The 21,954-nt window shown below is 34.4% G+C and overlaps 2 protein-coding genes and 2 long non-coding RNA genes across 5 annotated transcripts; 1 reads left to right on the top strand and 3 right to left on the bottom strand.

Annotated features, from left to right (window-relative positions):
- The first annotated feature begins 1,540 nt into the window (after positions 1–1,540).
- On the top strand, positions 1,541–3,809 carry LOC140803295 (uncharacterized). 2 transcript variants are annotated; one of them, XM_073159106.1, is made up of 5 exons: positions 1,541–1,671; positions 2,068–2,218; positions 2,309–2,377; positions 2,889–2,995; positions 3,123–3,809. In XM_073159106.1, exons 2-5 carry the CDS (start codon positions 2,083–2,085, stop codon positions 3,618–3,620), a joined length of 810 nt encoding a protein of 269 aa, XP_073015207.1. In that variant the 5' UTR covers positions 1,541–1,671; positions 2,068–2,082; the 3' UTR covers positions 3,621–3,809. The 2 variants fall into 2 exon arrangements, with proteins under 2 accessions (XP_073015207.1, XP_073015206.1); XM_073159105.1 differs by having other exon boundaries at positions 1,548–1,671; positions 2,054–2,218.
- Positions 3,810–4,444: 635 nt separating this feature from the next.
- Positions 4,445–7,769, bottom strand: LOC140803294 (phosphoserine phosphatase, chloroplastic-like). The gene is made up of 7 exons (XM_073159104.1): positions 7,499–7,769; positions 7,119–7,251; positions 6,889–6,996; positions 6,514–6,607; positions 5,546–5,695; positions 5,385–5,438; positions 4,445–4,778 (listed from the first exon to the last, which is right to left on the bottom strand). The coding sequence occupies exons 1-7, from the start codon at positions 7,767–7,769 to the stop codon at positions 4,653–4,655; spliced, it is 936 nt and encodes a 311-aa protein (XP_073015205.1). The 3' UTR covers positions 4,445–4,652.
- Positions 7,770–12,582: 4,813 nt separating this feature from the next.
- On the bottom strand, positions 12,583–13,393 carry LOC140803903 (uncharacterized). Its single transcript, XR_012111977.1, has 3 exons — positions 13,201–13,393; positions 12,858–13,112; positions 12,583–12,769 (listed from the first exon to the last, which is right to left on the bottom strand). It is a non-coding gene; the product is annotated as an uncharacterized lncRNA (long non-coding RNA).
- Positions 13,394–13,991: 598 nt separating this feature from the next.
- Positions 13,992–14,644, bottom strand: LOC140842280 (uncharacterized). Its single transcript, XR_012120385.1, has 3 exons — positions 14,486–14,644; positions 14,175–14,384; positions 13,992–14,075 (listed from the first exon to the last, which is right to left on the bottom strand). It is a non-coding gene; the product is annotated as an uncharacterized lncRNA (long non-coding RNA).
- Positions 14,645–21,954: the final 7,310 nt, after the last annotated feature.

Below are 21,954 nucleotides of genomic sequence, written 5' to 3'. Positions count from 1 at the left end.
TATGTAAGTATGTTCAAAGTTAAGTTACGTATGCGTTACTTTAAAATGCATGAGAATTTATTATATGTTACTTGCTATTCCCAGTTTATACATGTCGAGTCTTTAGAATCACTAGACTTGATCGATGCAAGTGCAGACGAGTATGAGGAGACTGAGAGGTGGTGATCAGTGAGCTGGCTCGGACTGCACAGTAGACTAACCCGAGGACCGTCTTAGTTTTAAGGATTTTTATGCACGTTGTTTTATTTACTCTGATTTTTAAGGAATTTATTTTATGATATTTTAAACAAATACTTGTTGCAAGTTGTTTACAATTTCAAATATTTGTTCAACATTTTTATTATGTGGTATTTTGAATGATAATTTTTTATTTAAGAAAAATTTTTATTTTCCGCAAATTTTAAGTAGTTCAAAATATGGTACGTTACAATGTGATCGTGCCAAATGTTAAATGATCCGAGTCCTTTAACCAAATGTTGTAGGTCTCAATTCGGTCGTAAGTTCTAACTCTTTCGAAATGGCTCAAAAACGCAAACACAAAATGAGAAATATGACAAAACTACAGGAGGAATCCATTAACAACATCAAATATAATTTTGTTGCTATGAACTTGATCAATATTTTTACAAGAAACTTGAAGGAATATGTAAAAAAATTCAAATACTTGACTGCTAGAAATTGAAATAAACAAACATAGAATTGAGAGAATTCTGCAGAGCTTTGCTGTAGTTTTTGTTGGATGTATTGTTGTGGTCTTTTTCTGATTCTTCGTTTTCGTTTTTGTGAGCAGTTCCAGCCATATTCCACGATCACCCATGATGCGTCGATGATCAACTCCTCCATCGTGCTTTTCCTCGGACCAACTATCTCTCTCATGGACTTAGCACCATTTGGGCATTCATGTCTGATGGGCTTTTATTTTCATTGGACTTCAAAGATTTATGCTAAACAGGGATGATAATTTTTTTCGAACTTGACAGAGAATTCGATACTCAACTGGAGGAGGGTGTGGAAGAGATTTTTTTACGATTAAATAAATAAGTAATCAAATATGAAAATTTTCGAGTATGAAGATGGAGGCGTATGTAATATCATATCTATATCCGACTTGAATACCCGATTAAATATACACATACACATAAATATTTATTTATTTATATTAAAAAGATTATCTATAATATGTTTTTGTTGAATGATGTAGTTGGATGGAACAAACATAATTATCAGTATTAAGATAATTTTATTTTTATAAGATAATGGTGAAGGAATAAATTATTTGTAATATTTTCTATTTCTTATATTATATTTAATTTACAATTTTTTTTATCTTTAATCCTTTTTATTATTCTATTATGAATTTGATAAATAAACATTATTATGAATTTGATAAATAAACATAGTTTTATCAAAATAATTTAAAATTGTAAAAATGTAAATGTAGATGATAATAAGATGGACAAATATAATATTGAAATACATTCTTCCGACGAATAAAAGAATAATAAAAATAATAAAAATTAAAATAAAATTAAATACACGACTATAATGGAGATGTGTATGGCATAGAATAATACCATAATCCAACCCAAAACATCCTTATTTGGACTAAGCCATTTCCTCTCTCTAGGGTTTTTCACTCACTAAACCACTAGCATCGCGAAGAAGAAAAAGGTACGAATCTTCGAAATTCATCATTTTATCTTTTTTTCCCATAATCTAACCCTTGCACGAGCACCAGTGATCTTGTATGGACGAAATCTAGTTGTTTTCCGATTAGTACTGTTCTTGGGTTTTGGTTTTTGTGGATTTTCGTTTCTTGATTAATTTGTCTTTTGGTGATTTGTATTTGCTTTTTATACTATTTTTGTGTGTTTTAAGTTGTGTTTTGATTAGTTTTTTTCTGAAGATTGTTTTGATTAGTGTTTGCATGATCCGGTGAAATGTTGCATTTCTTGAACTGTCATCTCTGAAGCGAAAATATCCTATTTATGCTCTTCCTATACACAATTTTTTTTTTTTCCTGGCGATCTGCGATTAATTTTTTTTTAATTAGATTCTTTGTCATAGTTTTAGGCTGGAGCAATGGCTTTCTTGAGAAAAGCTGGGAATATGATGGGGAGAATTCTGAGTTCGCATATCAGTCAGGAAATTGCTTCTTCCAGACCATCCATCTTTCAAGCTATAAGATGCATGTCAACTTCAAAGCTCTTTATTGGAGGTGCGATAACATTTTGGGGTCCACCTCCATCATCTAGGTTAGATTCTACTTTTCAAATTTGTATCAAGCCCTTGTGTTTTTATTCTGCAGGACTCTCGTACGGCACTGATGACATGAGTCTGGCAGAGGCGTTCAGTAAGTATGGAGATGTTGCTGAAGGTACTGTATTCATAAATTGTCATGCCTTCACTTCTTGTGACTTTAAATTGCTGTACGTCACGTGTTTGATGATTTGAATCAAGCTTGTATCCTTGTAACTTTCTAGCTTTACCGATTTGCTTACAGTTTGTTTTGTTGTTTCTATTTTATGGATAGACAGATGGTAAATAGTCAACTCAGCTATAGCATCATGTTGTAGATTTAATTCTGATAGCACACATCTTTATAATAAAAAGAGATTTCCTGTAAACCCTATTACGTCATTGCTGCCCTAAATCGTGGTCTTGACTATACTCCTTTTCCACGCTGAAAATATGTGGAGAGGACTACATTTTCTTTGGCTGCATCCTTGAGTTACTTAATATTTGACCAACTTATACGGCATTTTATACCCTTTGAAGTAATCATATCGGGAAATGAACACGATATTTTTCCATGCTAGTTTTTATAAACTCAAAAATTTATTCTGGGTTTGGAGGCGATACTGTGATGATAACTGTATTTCTTGCAGCTAGAGTAATTGTGGATCGTGATACTGGTAAGTCAAGAGGATTTGGCTTTGTTACTTACGCTTCCGTCGATGATGCATCTGCTGCTATCCAAGCCCTGGACCAACAGGTGCTATTATCGAGATCTTCTGTCTCCCATTAATTCATTTTCCTCAAGTTGCTCTGGAGAATTATTGTGTTTTTGTCAAACATATTTCATTTACGTATGATTGGTATCCATTTTGGTATTACTTTAGGAACTTCATGGTCGTAGGATAAGGGTGGATTATGCAAATGACAGGGCACGTGGTTCTGGTGGTGGGGGCTACCAAGGCGGTGGTTACGGTGGTGGTTATGGAGGTGGGAATTATGGTTCTGGTGGGGGTTATAATAACAATGATGGTTATGGGGGGAATTATGGTGGTGGAGGGAATTATGGTGGTGGAAATTATGGACGTGTGGGGGGCGGTTATGGTGGTGGCGATGGGGCAGGGGTCGACAAGTACGATGGTAGGAATATGAGCTATGGCGGTGATGGTCAGAACTTTGGTGTTGCTGGAGGCACTGGGGGCAATAATGATTCTGGTAGCCATTTTACTAGCTCTGGACAGGAAGGTTTTGGTGACACTTTTGGTACTAAACAAAGCAATCAATTTGGAGTTGGTGATGAAGGTTTGGGCCAAGATGACCCGTTGGAAGGAAACTACAGAGACGATGATGACACTCCTGGAAACTATGCTGATCGTAGGGGCTGAGGAAAGCTTGAGGTGATTGAATCCAGGTTATTTCGTCGGTGGATAAGTTCTGGGAAGATGCAATGAAACTCATTTTATGACCTTAATCAACTATTTTTTATTGTTGTCTTTTTAGACTATACTTTTTGTTCCAAGTTTTGAATCAACTTTGAATAACGTGTTTCTAATGTTTGTATGATATTTTTGTCATCTGTGTAATTACCAAGAAGTGAGTCAGAGCGATTGTTTAGTTTGGTCGAGTTGAAAAAGAAAGAAAAGAAATACCATCCATGAATTGAATATCTTTACGTTTTTCACCTTGGGCAATATGGTCATAGTACTAATAAATGGAACCTTAAGATGACACCTTATATTTTTACAAATCGTATGATCCGACTCGTATCTTTTGAGTACTTTTTAAGGTTTTTAAAACATATATGAAACTTAATCTCCTAGAATAATTTGGTCCATCTCTTATGTAAACAATTAAATTACTTACAAGTGTTACAACAATTATATTGAGAAATAAAGAAATGTGAGAGACATGCCATCATTTGTTTCTATTTCTTGGTAACATTTTTCATCCTCAAAAATCAAAACAATATTAAACACTATCGTCTACGTCTCTTTACATTTTCCCCAATACATTCCTCTCGCATATCACCAGTTATAACAACGTTTAACTAAAATTTTCATAATTTCCAAAAATATGCCATTGCTATATTATAACTTTAAATATAAATTCTTAAAACCGAAAATCACTTGTTCAACAGATTGTCCTATAACTCGACATCTAAAGTAAACATTCTATTTTTTTTTCCAAAATAAAGCAAATATGTACACTTCAACAAAAACTAATAAATGATACATTTTAGGCAATGAAATGACAATAATAGATAGTATCGGATATATTCTCGAAGATGAAAATATTCATTGGACCATGCAAATGAAGGGTTTTGTATCAAAAGAACACACAACTGCAAGGATACCAAGAATGACATTAAAAAGGAACACAAAATGCATCCCGTTGTGCAAAAATATGGGTGCAAGAAACTAGTCCAAAGAGTTAATCAAGTCTTTGAAATTGAACACCAGCCAGTCAGCCTTGGCCGCAACAGCCTCTCGAAGCTGAACTCCCCCAAAGCATATAAACAAGTCAGCACCTCCTGGTTTACGAGCCTGTAACAAGAGATACAAGATAATCTTATACCATGATGTCAATAAGAACCTCAATGTGTGTGAGAAAGAGGTTGATATGAATATCACCCCCACCTCTCGACCACTACACTATAGGCCATAATAAAAATTTCAACGACATCTCATCTGTTTTTATAACGTCCAGAGGCACAACAAATATAACAATCCATGTCCCAAAGGAAAAAATCAACAAAACTATGAGCAACATGTAGAAGACTAAAATCAAGTAGCTATTTTCTCTCCCCAACATAGTTTAAATCTAATAGGAGGAAATTTTTTGGCAGAACATATTCTCTTCATGGGTCCATTTACGAATAATCGTTTAATTGTTGTATATTAAAACATGATATCAGATAATACAGTTCCAGGGTACTACAAAGAGAGATCGATTATAGTGTAAGTACTCGACCTGCAGAGAATGACGGAGGTAAATGTCGGCAGCAACACTTAAAACAAATACATGCTCGAAATATCTTGGACATAAATGATGTCACTATATAACTAGGCAATCAATTCAATTTCTGAAATAAAACTACTTGGAAGGAGATCATGAGTACTAAACTAACAAGAGACAAAAAAATTTCTCACCTCTAGATCGGTTGCACCATCTCCAATCATGACTAATGTAGAGTATTGGTGAGCCTGAAAACCAAAATAAAAATAAGAAAGAGAAAAAGGGGAGAGAAAAATATCATTGGGCTTTTAGGAGAGATCTTACAGCATAAAGATACACCAACGAAGAAACCAACCTTTCTAATCTGTTCAACAGCAGTGGCTTTCCCTCCACTCCTTGAAGTTGGCTCATTAGCATCAAATCCTAAAAACTCACCAGAGCTTCCAAACAGTAGTCGATTGGCATATATGCTTTCAAGGGGTATACCGAGGATTGATGCAACGGGCTTTGAAGAAAAATTCAAGATTAGAGAGTCGAAGTAGTGCAATACATTTCCCTAGCTAGTAGCTACATTTTGTACATAAACCCAACATCTCTTGGTGAGGTTGCAGTCAAAGAACAGATAGAAAAAGCGTAGTGAATCTAAGCACCATAGTGCCTCTTACCTCCACGAGTCAACTTTATGGCACAAAAAAAGAGGAATTATGGGGTACCGTACTTCATCATTCACTACACATACCTTGGACTTTTTTTTATTTAGAAGTGAAAGGTATGCTCTCTCCTCATTGACCCTCTGAAGATACTTATTCTACAGAGGTCAATGGGATATGTCTTATTAAAATCAAGCCTGCTAAACCATGCAGGGCACAACCACAGAATGACTTATCATATTAAAAGTTCAAGGAAATACCAAGGCTATTACTTCTCTACAGGTTCCCAAGGAAAGGATTCAAGTTACAGACAAGAAGATTCCACCTTATAGCAACAATATCAAGGATTAAAATAACAAGCGAATTGATCAGCAGAAGACACAAGATTCATTACTTTCCATCTTCTTGTGCTTAACTAGTCTAAACGTTTTTCAGGCACACATGTAAAGTCCCGCTCAGCTGCAAAATATACCAAAGTTATCAGCCTCTAATCAATTATAGTGTTTATTTCCCTCAAAATGAATCCAACTTTCATTCATTATCACAAACTGCTAATGAATTCCAAAATCAATTACTCACTTCATAGGTAACTAAAAAGTTTCACCATAGATTCTCTTAACACAAAACACAAAAGTAATGAACTGAGGGCACAGACTCAAATTACACAGCTTACATTTATCATTTGCCGAAAACCACCAGAGACCAGATAAACATCTTTATTTTTGTCCTTTAGCTTCCTCACCAATGCATCAATTCCAGGAGAAAGTCTAAACAACCACATGCATCAATACTTCGGTTGAGAAATATATAATTTATTCTTCTTATCATGATACTAGATGGTTACATTGCTACTTAAACGTATACAGAGCAGATATAATTTCCCTTTGCCTCTAATGTATTGACAAACGAGAAGCACGTACAAAACAAGCCAACATTTCTCGCTAAAAATGCATGTAAATAAGCAATAGTTTTAAATCTATAGCATTATTTTTAAGACGTTCAAAAAACAACTAAAAGAGAACAGAAAATAGCATGCCAGGTTTCTTACTTTGGAGGTCTCTTCTCAAGGAAATCTTGCACCTGAGATAGTGATGGATTGAAAAGAGACAATCTGGCAGCTAATGCCTGCTCAAAAGGAACGGAGCCACTCATTGCCCTAGCAGAACCAACAAACTAACATAAACTCATTCCATCGACGGGGTAACAAAAAAAAGACAACAAGAAGAAATATGAGCAAAAATCTCAAATGGAACTGTAATACAAAGAATATTATTTGACCTGGCAGTCCAATCAGCAACAGCCTTTCCAGCTCCACAGAACTCTGCCAGCTCATCAATACCCTCATCCAAGCACACGGTGCTATCCACATCAAAGCATACAGCATTTGCATTTCTCCATAACTCAACGATCTCTTGCAAATGAAAGGAAACATTCATAAGAAATAAAATGTGACAGATTTGTCAACATGAAACTTAAATAGGCGTGATAATTCATGCCACACAGAGCAATAAAGGTTGCAATCATCCTGATCAAAGTAATTTAATTTTTGACATAAATAGTTCCAAAACATAGCATAATGGCATTTCATACAATCGCAGATTACAATGTTGGCATTATGCAGAACGAAAACTGCATTATAAACTTAAGTGAAGCTGTACCATCGGAGGGTAATGTGTTCTCAAAATGCTCCACTGTTGAGGCCTCCAGTGGTTGAACAGAAGCAGCAACTGAGCTAAAGGAGTTGGGACTTCTCATTGACCAGGTGCAAGTGAATGAATCCCATCCCCTAGCGAGTGAAGTGCTTCGACGAATGAAAACTCCCCTTGTAAAACTTGGATTTAATGCGGGAAAAAGTGTAGATTTTTGTTTCCCGTTACTAAAAGAGCAAACTGGGTATAGTTTTATCCGACCACAGATCAAGTTGTCCATCAAAGGGTATCTGCTTTTAGCGTAACAAATGTTTGTCATCAGGCATGAGGGAAGAAAATTACATGAAATGCGTCAAACCTAAGATTCATGCATGAAAGGCAATGAGTGCACATTCTATCCAAGTCAATCAGCTTGGATTACACACACAAGTTTAAATCTTAACTCAAGCAGCAAATGTATCGTTTAATTCATCAATCTCATCAAACATGCAAGCCACCGCAAAATTAAATAACAATTCAACAAGCCCACAAGTAATATGCAAACAACCAAGCTACTTGAATGATCCTATACCTTCAACAACCACCTTTTCAAATTCAACACACACACACAAAAGCGTTTTCCTTGAAACGAAATGGATGAAGAAACGGGAGATTATTACAAAGAGAAAAGAGGGTAACACAGAGAATACAAGAATACCCTTTTTCCCCTCCGTATGAATGGCAAATCTCGCGATTATGGTGGATCGACCTACTTCACTGCTACATTTTCTTGGAGGATCTTGTTTGGTGGATTTATTACAAATAAATGTTTGTGAAAATGATGTTTATTTTCTAAAAAAAATGAAGATATTTATATGTGTATTTTATTCATATATATATTAACCAAAACCCGGATCCTAACCCTATAAAGAACAGAACAAGAACTCTGTCACCTGGATGAATGATACTTGTTCAATTACAGTTACTCAAAACAAAAATTACGCAACACACACCAGAATAAATAGGGATTTATCATTACTGAGCAAACCTATACAACTATAACTTATCATTCCCTCCCTTAAACTAAACACTTTCAAGTATTTAGTTTATTTAATACCTCGCAAACTCCTATCATCCGTCGCAATCTCAGAAAAGTCTTCCAACTTCAAAGGCTTGGTCATTATGTCCACAATTTGGTTTTTTTTTGTGCCATTTATCGAATTTTTTCTGTACTAAGAATCATTTGTAAAAGTAATCGAAAAATTCAAGCTCAATGTGGTCGCAAATAGACGATTATAGTATATCGTTCCACTGAGAATGTATTGAACAGATATTATTTTCACTTATCTATTCTTTAGCAAACCATAATTGGAAATGATTTGTTCGCTACTAAAATGTAATTAATTAAATGGCTCAAAAGTTAAATGAGCAGTTTAAAATGAATTTTTAAAATCAAATAGGAAGTATTAAGAATCTCGGTTCACCTATCTTTATTATTATCAATAATTAATCTCGACTATTTTTCATTGTCTTTGACAAATTCTCTAAATAATTAACATCATTTCTCAAGCTATGTTAAACTAATTCAACATGTTGAAATAATCAACGGTGAATTATATACACGATTTATAGAATCTCCTAACTTTTCACTATGACTATCAACGTATATTCAATTTCACATGTATTTACGGATTATATTATTAATTCATATTACAAATTATTCTTTCGAACCCACTCATAATATAAAATATTATCAAAACTAGCAAACTTCAATAATTCAAATAAAAAATATAAGATAATCAAGAATAAAACAAAAATCGATGATTTAATTAATTGAAACCAACTTGTCGGGAAAAGATCCCCTTAAATCCCAACAAAAGATGAGTTTAGCTACTATACAACATAATAAAAATCTCAAACAATAGTTACAATAAAGTTTTTAAGCTAGAAATATTAAAAAAAAAAAACAAAAAAGAAAAGAACGGTGTGGAAAAATCCTGAGTTCTTCGCTTGCCTCCCGACTTTAGGCATCTTTTTCTTTTCTTTTTTGCTTGGTGGCTTGCGATAAAAACTTATATGGCTCATGTTCATAGTTTTATATAAACATGAGTTTTTAAAAACTCTAACATTCACTTGTTTTCATTTCCAGAATTTCGAAATCTCTCCTCAATGCTTGAAAAGTTGAGCGTTTCACTTGAGCATTTCCCTGGAACTTCATTATCATTGAATTCCATATCTGCTTTGCAGTACGTTTCTCCAATATTGTCTCAAGAATTGTCTGTCAATAGCCTGAAATAGATAATTCTTTGTTTTGCACTACAAAAAAACAGGCTAAGGACAACAGTGAAAGCCCATTGTCGTAGACGTCTAACGACAACTGTGAAAAACCGTCGTCGTAGGTCTTGTAAAACCATTGTTAAAGGCCCTGTAATAAAAGAATTTGCTCGAAGAAAACGGTGAAAAACCAGTGTCGTATACGTATAAAGACGACTAGGAAAAACCGTTATCGTAGCACTGAAAAAACGTTGTTGAAGGTCCTATGGTTAAATGGTTCGCTCAAACACAATAGTGCAAAACCGTTGTCGTAGATATAAAGAAAACGGTGATAAACTGTTATCATAGCTCTTAAAAACCATTGTCATGTAGCAACGAAAATAGTTTTTAACCATTGTCTTTTATCGCATTCGACAACATTTTGTCAATGTTTTTAAACTGATGTCTTTCCCTGCAATATACATCAGTTTTACAACATTCTAAATATGTTGTCTTTGGATTTGATTTACATCATTTTAAAACTGTTGTCTTATATATATATATATATATATATATATATATATATATAATCATTTTACCAAACCGTCATATATTATATTTAAACCATAAATTGTTTAATTAATTAGAAAAATTGGCTGTGAAATATATATTAATTAACGTTTATATAAAATCAATTCAAACATCAACATATGTACTTGATCAAGAACTACATGCATGAATTATAACAGAAATATGTCATTCATAGACTTGTAATCTACCAAACCAACAATTAAAAAAATTATGTAACCATATTCCAAAAACTTTTAGTCAAGTTCACAAAAATAAAAATACCCTACAACCAATGCTTGCACATGATATCAACTCCAAAATATATTCTGTAGCTTGTTGGAATGAATTGTTCTGCTGGTGCATCTTCAAAAACATCATTAAAGTGCTGTGAAAATAAAAACCACATCATTTTAATCATTGTTAATTTTTAACACATGCACAACTTAGCATTAAAACCATTAACATATAGAACAAGTCATGTATAAAAAAGTAAAAATTCTTGTTAGAAGACAATAAGCCATGAATTGAGAACAATATGCAATAGATAATTTTGTAAAAAAATCACTACAATTACTTAACTGTTATGAAGATCCAAAACATTTCCTAATGATAATTAACTATAAAAAATAATGGTTGGATTAAAATCCGCAAGAAAAAATGATTTAAAATACTTTAAAACGGACCCCAGGGCCTAGAAAAATTTTGACATAACCTCCCCGCAAGTAGGACATACCAGAAAATTTAAAAACACACAACAACAATATATATTTGAAATAAATTTAAATATGACCATACACCACACCTATCACCTACACATCCAGACCATGCATCACATCTATCACTTATATTTATCACATTCTTTCAACATATCTCGAAGCAATAAATAGATCCACATGTATTAACCGACAAACGTGCAACAAAAAAAAATTAACATGTCAATCCAGTATCATTTGTATTCTTGATCTACAAACTGAAAGGAAAATGCAAGAAACCAAAATAATATCACTTTTGAAATACACAGAAAAGATGTTATAAAAATCTTAAAGTAGAAACAAGAATTTCACCCAACTTAGAAGCTAAATAATGTGAAAAATGACTATTTCTGAAACAGCCCGTAAACATGTTAAAAAGTATAACAATAATGTCCAAATCCGTTCAATATGAGCTGTATTTTTTCAAATAAGATGAACTCATGTCCTACCTATTCATAAATATGATCATGTATGTATTCGGCCAACTCGGTGCGCACCTCATCAATTTCTTCCATAGAATACTCCGTTTTTGTGAAATATGAACACACACAAAAAATATATTAGTAAAAAAACACAAATTAATGAATTTTCAAAATGATAAGTAGCTAGATAACTTGTAATTTTAGATAAGCAAGATAATATTACTATCGATTGTAGTGAATCCCCCTAAATAGTTGCAACTTCTTCAGTAATATGCCTCATGAATCTCATCACGTAATAATCACATTGTTTCGAATCCGGTTGCTTAGGAGCATATGTTAAAAAATGTCAAATTGTTAATGACAAATATACACATTAAAAAATTAGCTTGAATGAGAAATACACATACCTTTATGACTTCCCATTGTACACGCTTTCTTCCTTTCCTTCCCTTAGTTGATTTAAACAATCTCAACGCCCTTCATTAACATTGAACATAATTGATATATGAGTGTTTTTTCATTAAATAAAATGCATCATTAAAATAGAATATGAACTCACATTTCCACAACATATTTCCAATCCTCATTGCGAATGCAATGACTTAGAGAATCCACCAAATAAACAATCTCCTTATAAGGCTCGATGATAGTGAGAGTCCAATGAAAACTACACATGAACATAATAAGTGTATGCAATTCACTAAAAAAACAATTGAAAATTATATTAGGATCTTACTTACCACAACAACTTGGAGCCAAAACATTGAACCATTGCTGCACCACTTAGCCTATCCGCTAAAGAACTCGCCCACTTGTTCAACCTTTCAGTTTTACCTGTTTTTTCGTGTGTATTTTTTTGCAAATTTGGGATGCTGTGTGGATTAACGAATCTGAATTTGTCAAATCTTGTTTTCTTTCACCATATTTTTATAAAGATGCATGTCATTTCAAGTAAAAGAAAATCAAAACTACACTACATACTAAACTAACAAATTATATGCATCTTATATAATAATATAAGAAAAGAACAAACAAACTTTAAGTTAATCGAAGACTTACCAAATATAGACAACTACACAATTTCTTGAAATTGACTTCAAGTGATACAAAGGACAAATGTCCTCAAAGTGCAAGTTAACTTCATAATCATCTACAAATACTTCATGATATAAAAGAAATGCTAATTTCCTTCCATTTTCAAGGGCTCTCGTACAATAACAATACACCATATGCACTGCTCTTGGTACATTTGATGACAAAGTCTGGTTTCTTTCGACACTGACAGTTTTGTTCCTTTGACGCTTCTAATAATTGTATTGTAAACACGTTAGATAGGTGCAATACTGGAGAATTTGACAGACATTTACTTTGAAATATTAAGCATACGTGTACCTCTTGTTGTAGCATTATCAAATGATTTGGCCATGCCACATGTGTTCCTATGACATCACCAACATTTTCACATTCATTGGGAATCAGAACTGGCAAAAGTGTTGATTTTTGCATTGCTTCATCAATGGATACACGCATGAAATTTTGAGGTAATGGAACACAATGAAGCAAGTTATTAGCTCCATTGACCTCAACAACTGTTCCATATGCAACAATGCCTGTGCTAGAATCCAATGTCAAAATAACTGGTTTCCCCTAAAAGACAAATAGTTATGTCAATGAATTGTACTAACTATTTAGCTAAAAACTATTAAGTACTATATAACCACAACAAATTATATACCTATAAAGCAACAGATTTTTCCACAACTTTCATTTCGACATCATTCAAATCTTCATAACTGGGGAAAAACTTGTCTATTTTCATTTCACTTTCATTCACTTTATGAAATTTTACCGAGCAACTTCTTTTGTCATCAATCTCACTGTCCCATGCACCTTTTTTGTAGACAATTGCTTCAAGTTTTTGAATTCGTGTATCTTGCTCTTGAATTAATTTTCTAGCTCTCTGTCAACATCCTCAGTCTTCCAACTTCTACCAACATTGAAATATAATGTTGGAGTGATGTGACCTTCAACAGCTCTCACACGTCCACCATGTTCATCTGAATTGAGTGTTTTTGTGAGAATATCTTTTTTTGTCCCTTTTATTTCAAGTTTCTCCTCACGCTTTTGTTGTATGTAATCATCCTGTCATCCACTTGAAAATATTAATAACTTTAAAAGGTTTCATTAAAATAAAGTAATTGATTTTTATGTATAGTTTGCTCACAATCTTTTCTATTGTTATTTACAACTCCTGGCCATCAAAATCCCCTTCTTTATTCAATTGCCCTTTTTTCCAGATAATAGATCTATATATATCATCATCGTTACACAATTCACTTGCCTACATACAAGAACAGTCAAATGATATTTGTCAAATAGGTTAAATGTTGAAAAAAAAGCAAATGCAATGATATATATCACATGCTAGGGAAAAAAACAGTCACCCATGTTACAAGTATTCATGCAAAGGAAAGAAACAGTCACTTATTGGACGGCACAAATGTTGAAATATACTTACTATTTCTTAGCAAATCGTGCATATCCCTTACGAGCAAGGCGATGAGGGTATATGTTCTTCTTCATTCTTTCCTTATGTTGATCACTTAGTTCCTAGTCAAGTGAAGAATTACACATATCAAAAAAAATTTTAATTCGTCAAATACTTCATGGTGGACTTATTTTAAAAAAAAAACAAAAAAAGATACTTACAATGAATTTATCAGGCATGCGAGTCATGACAAAAGAAATTCATTCATCTCGTGCAAGACCATAGCTAGTAGGTGGTCGATCCAACTCCTCTGGTTTATCAACCTTGTTTGAAATGAACGTTTGAGTGAGATGTGATTTAAATTGACGCCACTTATTATTTTCCGAACTTAAACATCCCTTTTTCCAGCTTGGGGGAACATCAAACGTCAACTGTAAAACATCAAAATTAGAAATAAATTAAAAAGAATGACATCACATAAAATATATATAAACAATATGAATATTAATTGTAAAAAAACAATAGAACATACATTAACAGATTCCCATATCAATTCTTTAACTTCACATGGAACTTGCTTCCATGTCTTGTAAGTTATCTTAACTTTTTCTCGTGCAAGCACACCAATATAACTCTGCATTTCAGCAGCAGCTTCTCCTACTGGTTGTCCAAGTAGATCGAATACTACCTCTTTTCGAATTCTTTGAAACCTCTGCCTAGAAAGGTTATCTAGATGTGTACGACCTCTATATTTTCTTGTTGTTTCAGTGTATGTAGATTCCAACATTTACTTTCAATCAAAACTCTTGTCAGTAGAAGTAGATGCAATTTTTTCTTTGCCCTTCCCAATCAATGCAGGCTGTCCTAATCTATTGCTCGATTCATGAATTGTATCATCATCATGAGACCCAATTTTAACCTTTCTAAGAGATGTCATAGAGTCCAGATTTAACCTGTTCAACAAAAAAGTGAAAAAAACATATCAATATAGAAATAAATACACAATATAAACTAATCAGAAAACACAATTTGGAACAAGTCGTATTTCACGTCAGTTACAAAATCGGATGTTATCATGGTCTAACTGATAGCTCAATTACCGAACTGATCACACGAAAACAACAATCAGTTGGGTTTGAGAAGTCTCTCAGCTTGATTATCGAAATGAAGCGATTCAGTATGCGTTGGAAAGATAAAAAAAAGATCTACAAATCATCTTCAGAAGTCAAAGTCTATTCGAAGCTTACGATACTGATAAATGACGATGAAGCTACTGGTTTGGCACAAACTGAAATCAGCTAGGCTGATTTCAGCACACCAACTGAACCGAACTGAACCAGCTGCTGACCAACTGAACTGAACCAGCTGCTGACCAGATAAACTAAACTAGCTGCTGACCAGCTGACCAACCAACTGAACTGAACCAGCTGCTGACCAACTGAACTGAACTGAACCAGCTGCTGACCAGATAAACTGAACTAGCTGCTGACCAGCTGAACTAAACTGAACCAGCAGTTGACCAACTGAACTGAACTGAACCAGCTGTTGATCAGTTGAACTGAACGACCAGTTGAGTTGACCAGAGTTGACCAGTTGACCAGAGTTGACCAGTCGGGAAAATGCCCAGCAAGCTGAATTTGACCGTTGCAATTTCAGAAATAGTACAGAAACTTTCCAAACGGTCATATTCTTGTGTCTAACGTATATATCATTGTTGGAGCTTATAAATACAACATATTGAAGATCAAACAAGAGCTTTTGAAGAGGATTCAAAGCATGGGCAGTTAGTATGAAGAAATCAGCTAGTTGAGAGCACGAGCCCTTGTGTGAGGATACATTTGAGATGTACACTTGTAACTGATAAATTCCTCACACACTATCACTCACACATATACAATATAGTTGAAGTTCAAAGATTAGTTGAGTGAGTCTTGCACAAAGACGTAAAACTTGTGTATGTAGTCTTTGCATATGAGACATTAAACAATATGCTGATTGTGAGGTGCTGCCTACAATCTTGAGTGCTAGGAGTTCAATTTAGGCAGTGGGTAAGTCCTAGCTGAATGGGTTTGTACAAAGTGTGATAGGATCGATTATGGGGGTAATCGTTGAGCTAAAATAGCTCGGTTCTTGAAATATTGAACACCGATGAATTAAATCGAGTTTGATGTTCAAACCAAGCGGAAAATACTCGAAATAATCCTTCGTAGAAACCGAATAAATAATTTGTAAACCATTTAAAATATATGCACGTTGAATGAGTTAAAATATTCAGTTGAAGCATTTTATCAAACACTTGGTGTACAATATTTTGGTATTTGAAGAACACATAAAATGCTTCAACAATGCATCTTTAAAACTATGAAATGATAAGTAAATGCAATAAAGAAATAGACACGAATTTGTTTATGGATGTTCGGAGATTTCAAACACTCCTACGTCACCCCTTTTTCCCCTTGGGAAGGATCCACTAGAAGATTTTGATTTATACAACTCATTGTACAAACCCATTCAGCTAGGGCTTACCCACTGCCTAAAACTGAACTCCTAGTACTCAAGATTGTAGGCAGCACCTCACAATCAGCATATTGTTTAATGTCTCATATGCAAAGACTACATACACAAGTTTATTGTCTTTGTGCAAGACTCACTCAACTAATCTTTGAAGCTCAACTCTCTTGTATAAGTGTGAGTGAATGTGTGTGAGGAATTTATCATTACAGTGTACATCTCAGTATCCTTACACAAGGGCTTGTGCTCTCAACTAGCTGATTTCTTCATGCTAAGTGTCCATGCTTTTAATCTCCTTCAAAAGCTCTTGTTTGATCTTCAAGATGTTGTATTTATAAGCCCCAACAATGATATATACGTTAGACACAAGAATATGACCGTTGGAAAGTTTCTGTACTGTTTCGAGAAGTGCAACGGTCAAATTCAGCTTACTGGGCATTTTTTCGACTGGTCAACTCTGGTCAACTGGTCAACTCTGGTCAACTCAACTGGTCTTTCAGTTAGTCTGGTTCAGTTGGTCAGTTCAGCTGGTTCAGTTCAGTTTCAGCAGGTCAGTTCAGTTTCAGCAGGTATGCTGAAATCAGCCCAGCTGATTTCAGTTTGTGCAGAACCAGTAGCTTCATCGCCATTTAGCAGCATCTTAAGCTTCGATTCAGACTTTGACTTCTATTAATGATTTGTAGATCTTTGTCTTGTCTTTTCAACGCATGCTGAATCGCTTCGTTTCGATAACTGAGCTGAGCGATATGACCAAAATACCGCAGCTGCTCAAACCCAACTGATTGCTGTTTTCGTGTGATCAGTTCGGTAGTTCAGCGATCAGTTAGGCCATGATAACATCCGATTTTGCCCAACTGACGTGAAATACAACTTGTTCGAAATTGAGTTTTCTAATCAGTCCAATTGGCGGATTGTCGTTTGGATCATCCAGCTGAGAGATATCTTCAAAATACAGAAGCTTGCCAGAAATTCAGTTTGTGCAAAATTCAGTTTCGGTTTGCTTCTTGTGTTTGCAACTTCACACTTGAGTAAATATGTTAGAAACACAATAACAAGTTTTGTTAACATCAAAATCAAGATTGCGAACTTGAAAAGTTCCAACAAAGTGTTATATAAATCAAATTCTTCTAGTGAATCCTTCCCAAGGGGAAGAAGAGGTGACGTAGGAGTATTTAAATCTCCGAACATCCATAAACAAATTCGTGTCTATTTGTTTATTACATTTACTTATCATTTCCATAGTTTTAAAGATGCATTGTTGAAGCATTTTATGTGTTCTTCAAATTCCAAAATATTGTATACCAAGTGTTATATAAAATGCTTCAACCAAAATAGTTTTTTTCATTCAACTTGCATATATTTTAAATGCTTTACAAATTATTTAATCGATTTCTACGAAGGATTATTTCGAGTATCTTCCGCTTGGTTTTTAACCAAACTCGATTTAATTTATCGGTGTTCAATATTTCAAGAACCGAGCTATTGTAGCTCAACGATTACCCCCTAGTTGATCCCAACAAAGTGTCTTCCAATTCATCACCAATAACGTGTTCAAATGACTCTCTAGTAAGAGTTGCAAGTACAATACTCCATTCAGGATCTTCAATATAAAATACTTGCTTTGCTTGACTTCCCAAGATAAAGAGTCGGATTTGAATCCAATTATTTTTAAATTTACCAATGTGAAACCAAGATCATCTACTTTAATACAATTATTATTCTCCACACAATTACATTTGAACATTGAAATTTGAAATTTGTGGTAATCAAGTTCCCATATTTTTTCAATAACTCCATAAAAAACCATGTCCGAAACAATTGAGTTTTTATTCTTTGCACTGGCAACTTGCATTATCTTTGCGACTAAGCTTACTCCAGAGTTTTGAGTAACTCGTATATCATTTTACGTTCTTTTGTAGCATATGTAACCCCATCAATCAGATAACTAAATACTTTAACAGTTTTTTGCTAGGTCCACGCGCCATCCACTTCAATCTTTATGATATTCGATGGGTGGAATGGTCCACTAAATGTGCAACCTATATTTTATAATGCCATAAATTTAGATTTTACGTAAGATACCAAGATTTGTATGCATGTTAATATCTAGTATTTTGGAACTTACAGTATCACGCAACCAGTTAGTAAACGTTCGGTTATGCTCATCTTGTAACAACTTTTTGGACTTGGCTTTATGAGGAAATCTTGATTTCAAATCCACAATATGTTCCCTGATGAAATAATTTCTAATAGATAAAACAGTAGATTGTATGCAAAGTGCATGAAATAATTGATAGGCTGGAGATCTTACTCGACATAAGGATCAATCTCAACATCATTTGTCAATACATAACGATGTGCTTGTAGCATCTCATCATGACTAGTGGATTTCACAACTGCTCCCGATAAAGGCTTAGTAAGTTATACTTCTTGATGCCTTGATGGTATCCCAATTGTGCGGACATTAGATAGATAATCTGAGCAAAATTCGACAGCCTCTTCAGCAATGTAACATTCAGCTATACACCCTTCAGGCCGATTGCGATTGCGCACATAACCTTTCAAAATCTTCATGAATCTTTCAAATGGGTACATGTGCCGATACCAAACCAGTCCACACAATTTGACCTCCCGCACAAGATGAACAGTTAAATGAATCATTATATCAAAAAATGAAGGGGGAAAGTACTTTTCAAGTGAACACAATATCAACACAATCTCTCTTTGCAAGTCATCCAACTTTAAGACTTCTATCACTTTACTATATAACATATTGAAGAAGAAACACAGCTGGGTGATAGTATCTTTGACATGTTTTGGCAAGACACCGCGGATGTCCACTGGAAGCAATTGTTGCATTAAAGTGTGATAGTCATGTGACTTCAGGCCAACAAGTTTCAAATCCTTCATCGACACAAGGTTTCTAACATTGGATGAGTAACCTACAGGTACCTTTACTCCCGACAAAGAATTGCAAATACTTCTTTTGTCATCCTTACTTAGTGTATAACATCCTGTTGGCAAAAACGTTTTCTTCTCCCCAATCCTTGGCGCCAATTCAGTCCTTAAATTCATTTCCAAAAGATCTAATCTTGCTGCTACTCCATCCTATGTTTTTCCTGGAACGTCAAGTAACGTATCGATGAGACTTTCACAAACATTTTTTTTCAATGTGCATCACATCAAGAACATGTCAAACATGTAGATCTTTCTAATACTCAAGTTCAAAGAATATTGATATCTTTTTCCAGCATGTTATCCCGTCATCGTTCTTTGACTGAAGCTTTCCGCTAATTTTCCATAATGATAATTAATTCTTTGAAATCTTTCTAAAATTTCATTGCCGCTAAATGGTTTTGGTGCGAGGCTAAATTCTTCCTTCCCATTAAATGCCTTCTTTTGTCTTCGATAAGGATGAGTTAAAGGTAGAAACCTTCTATGGCCTGTATATGACATTTTTCTGCAATGCTTCAACCTTGTCGAATATGTTTCTTCTGCACAAATAGGACATGCATGATATCTTTTTACAACACAGATGCAGGAAAATCATTGATTGTCCATAGTAGAACAACTCTAAAAGAGAAACTTTCTTCTCGATATGCATCATATGCTTCAACACCTTTATCCCATAAGCATTTTAAGTCGTCAATAAGAGGTGCTAAGTAAACATCAATATCATTACCCGGCTGTCTAGGACCAGATATCAACAAAGTGAGCATCACAAATTTTCTCTTCATACACAACCATGGTGAAAGATTGTATGTGATCATTAAAACATGCCAACTACTATATGCAAAACTCATCAAACTATGAGGATTGATCTCGTCTGCTGATATAGCCAATCAAATATTTCTTGGCTCATAAGCAAAATCTGGTGATGCGAACACGGAAGGTCAAGCCCCAAGGAAAGCACGAGATCCTCTAAAGTTTCCGGAGTGACAAATTATAAGGGGACGATTGAAGAAGTTCAAGGAAGCGTTGCATGGACTTATGAGCCAAAAAAAGGATTTACAAGTGGGGTGCAGAGTGCGGAAGGCTTCGTGATGCATGGGAGTACGTGTGAGGGCCAAAGGAACATTATTCAAGCGAATTTTGAACGACCGAGGCTACACGGACCTGAGCACGAACCTTTACACGGGGTCCGTGTCCATTACATTCGAGAATGAGGAAATCCAGAGTCTACATGGACCTGAAGACGGACCTGTACACGGGGTCCGTGTCCTTTGTTTCCGAAGAGTAATTTTTCCCGAGTGTACACGGACCCTTACACGGAGGACTACACGGGGTCCGTGTCTGAGACGGCTTGGCGAGAATAATTTATTTCTTTAGTGTTTTGTTTTGTTTGGTAACTAGATATTGTTATTCTTTTGATATGTAAAGGGGGTGAACGAAATTTGGGAAGAAAATTCGAATTATTATTGATACTTTATCAAGGTTTTGAGTTTTCTCTCAACTTTTTCAAGGCTTTGCTTTGTAAATCAAAAATCAAACTTATCAAAGTTTTTAACTTTGTGGCGTTTGTCGATCGTTCTTAAGCGGATTGTCAAAGACAAGTTCTTTGAAGGTTCGTCATAATTTCTGTTGTTTATTTCGTGATTATTTGTTGCTAAACTTTTCATAATTTAGAGGTGAAATCCACACACACACACTTGATTCAAAAGATCGGGACAAAAACGATTCTTTGTTTGTTATTGAATTGAGGGCACGATTCTAAATTAATCGTGTTTGCTATTCGTTCGTACAAAGATTCACATCATTTGGTATCAGAGCTTAGGTTCATTGAAATTCAAGTAAGTTTATCTTGTTCTTAAATTTGCAGATCTGTGTTATTTCTTCGTTTGTTTTCAGATCTGTGTTATTCCACTGTTCTTCGTGTTTTTCGTGAATCTGTGATTCTCAAAATTTTGTGGTTCTTTTTTTGGAATTTTCGAGTAGTACTTAGAAAAAAAATACAAAAATTCCGAAAATTCAACATTATTTCTTTTTGATATGTTGCTCTATTTCCTTTAGAGAGTCATATTCAATTGCCTCTCACAGTAAAAAAAAATTTATTATATATCTTCGAATTTCTTGTCTACGTAGTCCAAGTGAGTTGGTCACAATTGTTCACGAGTTGAAACTTGATTGTTTGATATACTCAAAATACAAAGCTTGAAGCCCTTGAGAGAACTCTTGAATTTGAGTGACATTACTTGAGTGAGAGTGAATTTTTTTGGAGTGACTAGTGAGTATTTGTTGTGAGCAAAGAAAAAAAAATTAAGAGAGGAGTTACGAGTGAATTTTTCTTTGGAGTGACCTTGAGAATTTGGGTGAGGACTATATTTTTTTTCTACTAACGTTTTCTTGCAAGTACAATTCTAAAAGTAAATGGAGAGGGAGGGAGGAGATAGTGCATTGTTTGGGCATTTTAGTAGGATGATGAGAAATGAATTAGAGCCCTTACATGAGAGGTTGGATAAACTTGAAGTTAGTACTAGTGGAGAAAAGTAA

The sequence above is a fragment of the Primulina eburnea genome, chromosome 10 (assembly GCF_022965805.1).
Source record: "Primulina eburnea isolate SZY01 chromosome 10, ASM2296580v1, whole genome shotgun sequence".
Taxonomy (NCBI): domain Eukaryota; kingdom Viridiplantae; phylum Streptophyta; class Magnoliopsida; order Lamiales; family Gesneriaceae; genus Primulina; species Primulina eburnea.
Note: the sequence above shows the minus strand (reverse complement) of the source record. Positions and strands in the feature narration are given on the sequence as shown.

Bases quoted from the DNA above. Each gene is read 5' to 3' on its own strand.
- LOC140803295 (XM_073159106.1), top strand. From the start codon at position 2,083: ATGGCTTTCTTGAGAAAAGCTGGGAATATGATGGGGAGAATTCTGAGT. The intron at 2,219-2,308 runs GTGCGATAACAT...TTTATTCTGCAG, and splicing joins TTCAAAGCTCTTTATTGGAG to GACTCTCGTACGGCACTGAT. The intron at 2,996-3,122 runs GTGCTATTATCG...GTATTACTTTAG, and splicing joins TCCAAGCCCTGGACCAACAG to GAACTTCATGGTCGTAGGAT.
- LOC140803294 (XM_073159104.1), bottom strand. From the start codon at position 7,769: ATGGACAACTTGATCTGTGGTCGGATAAAACTATACCCAGTTTGCTCT. The intron at 6,608-6,888 runs GTAAGAAACCTG...GTGGTTGTTTAG, and splicing joins CTTGAGAAGAGACCTCCAAA to ACTTTCTCCTGGAATTGATG. The intron at 4,779-5,384 runs GTGAGAAATTTT...CTCTTGTTACAG, and splicing joins ATGGTGCAACCGATCTAGAG to GCTCGTAAACCAGGAGGTGC.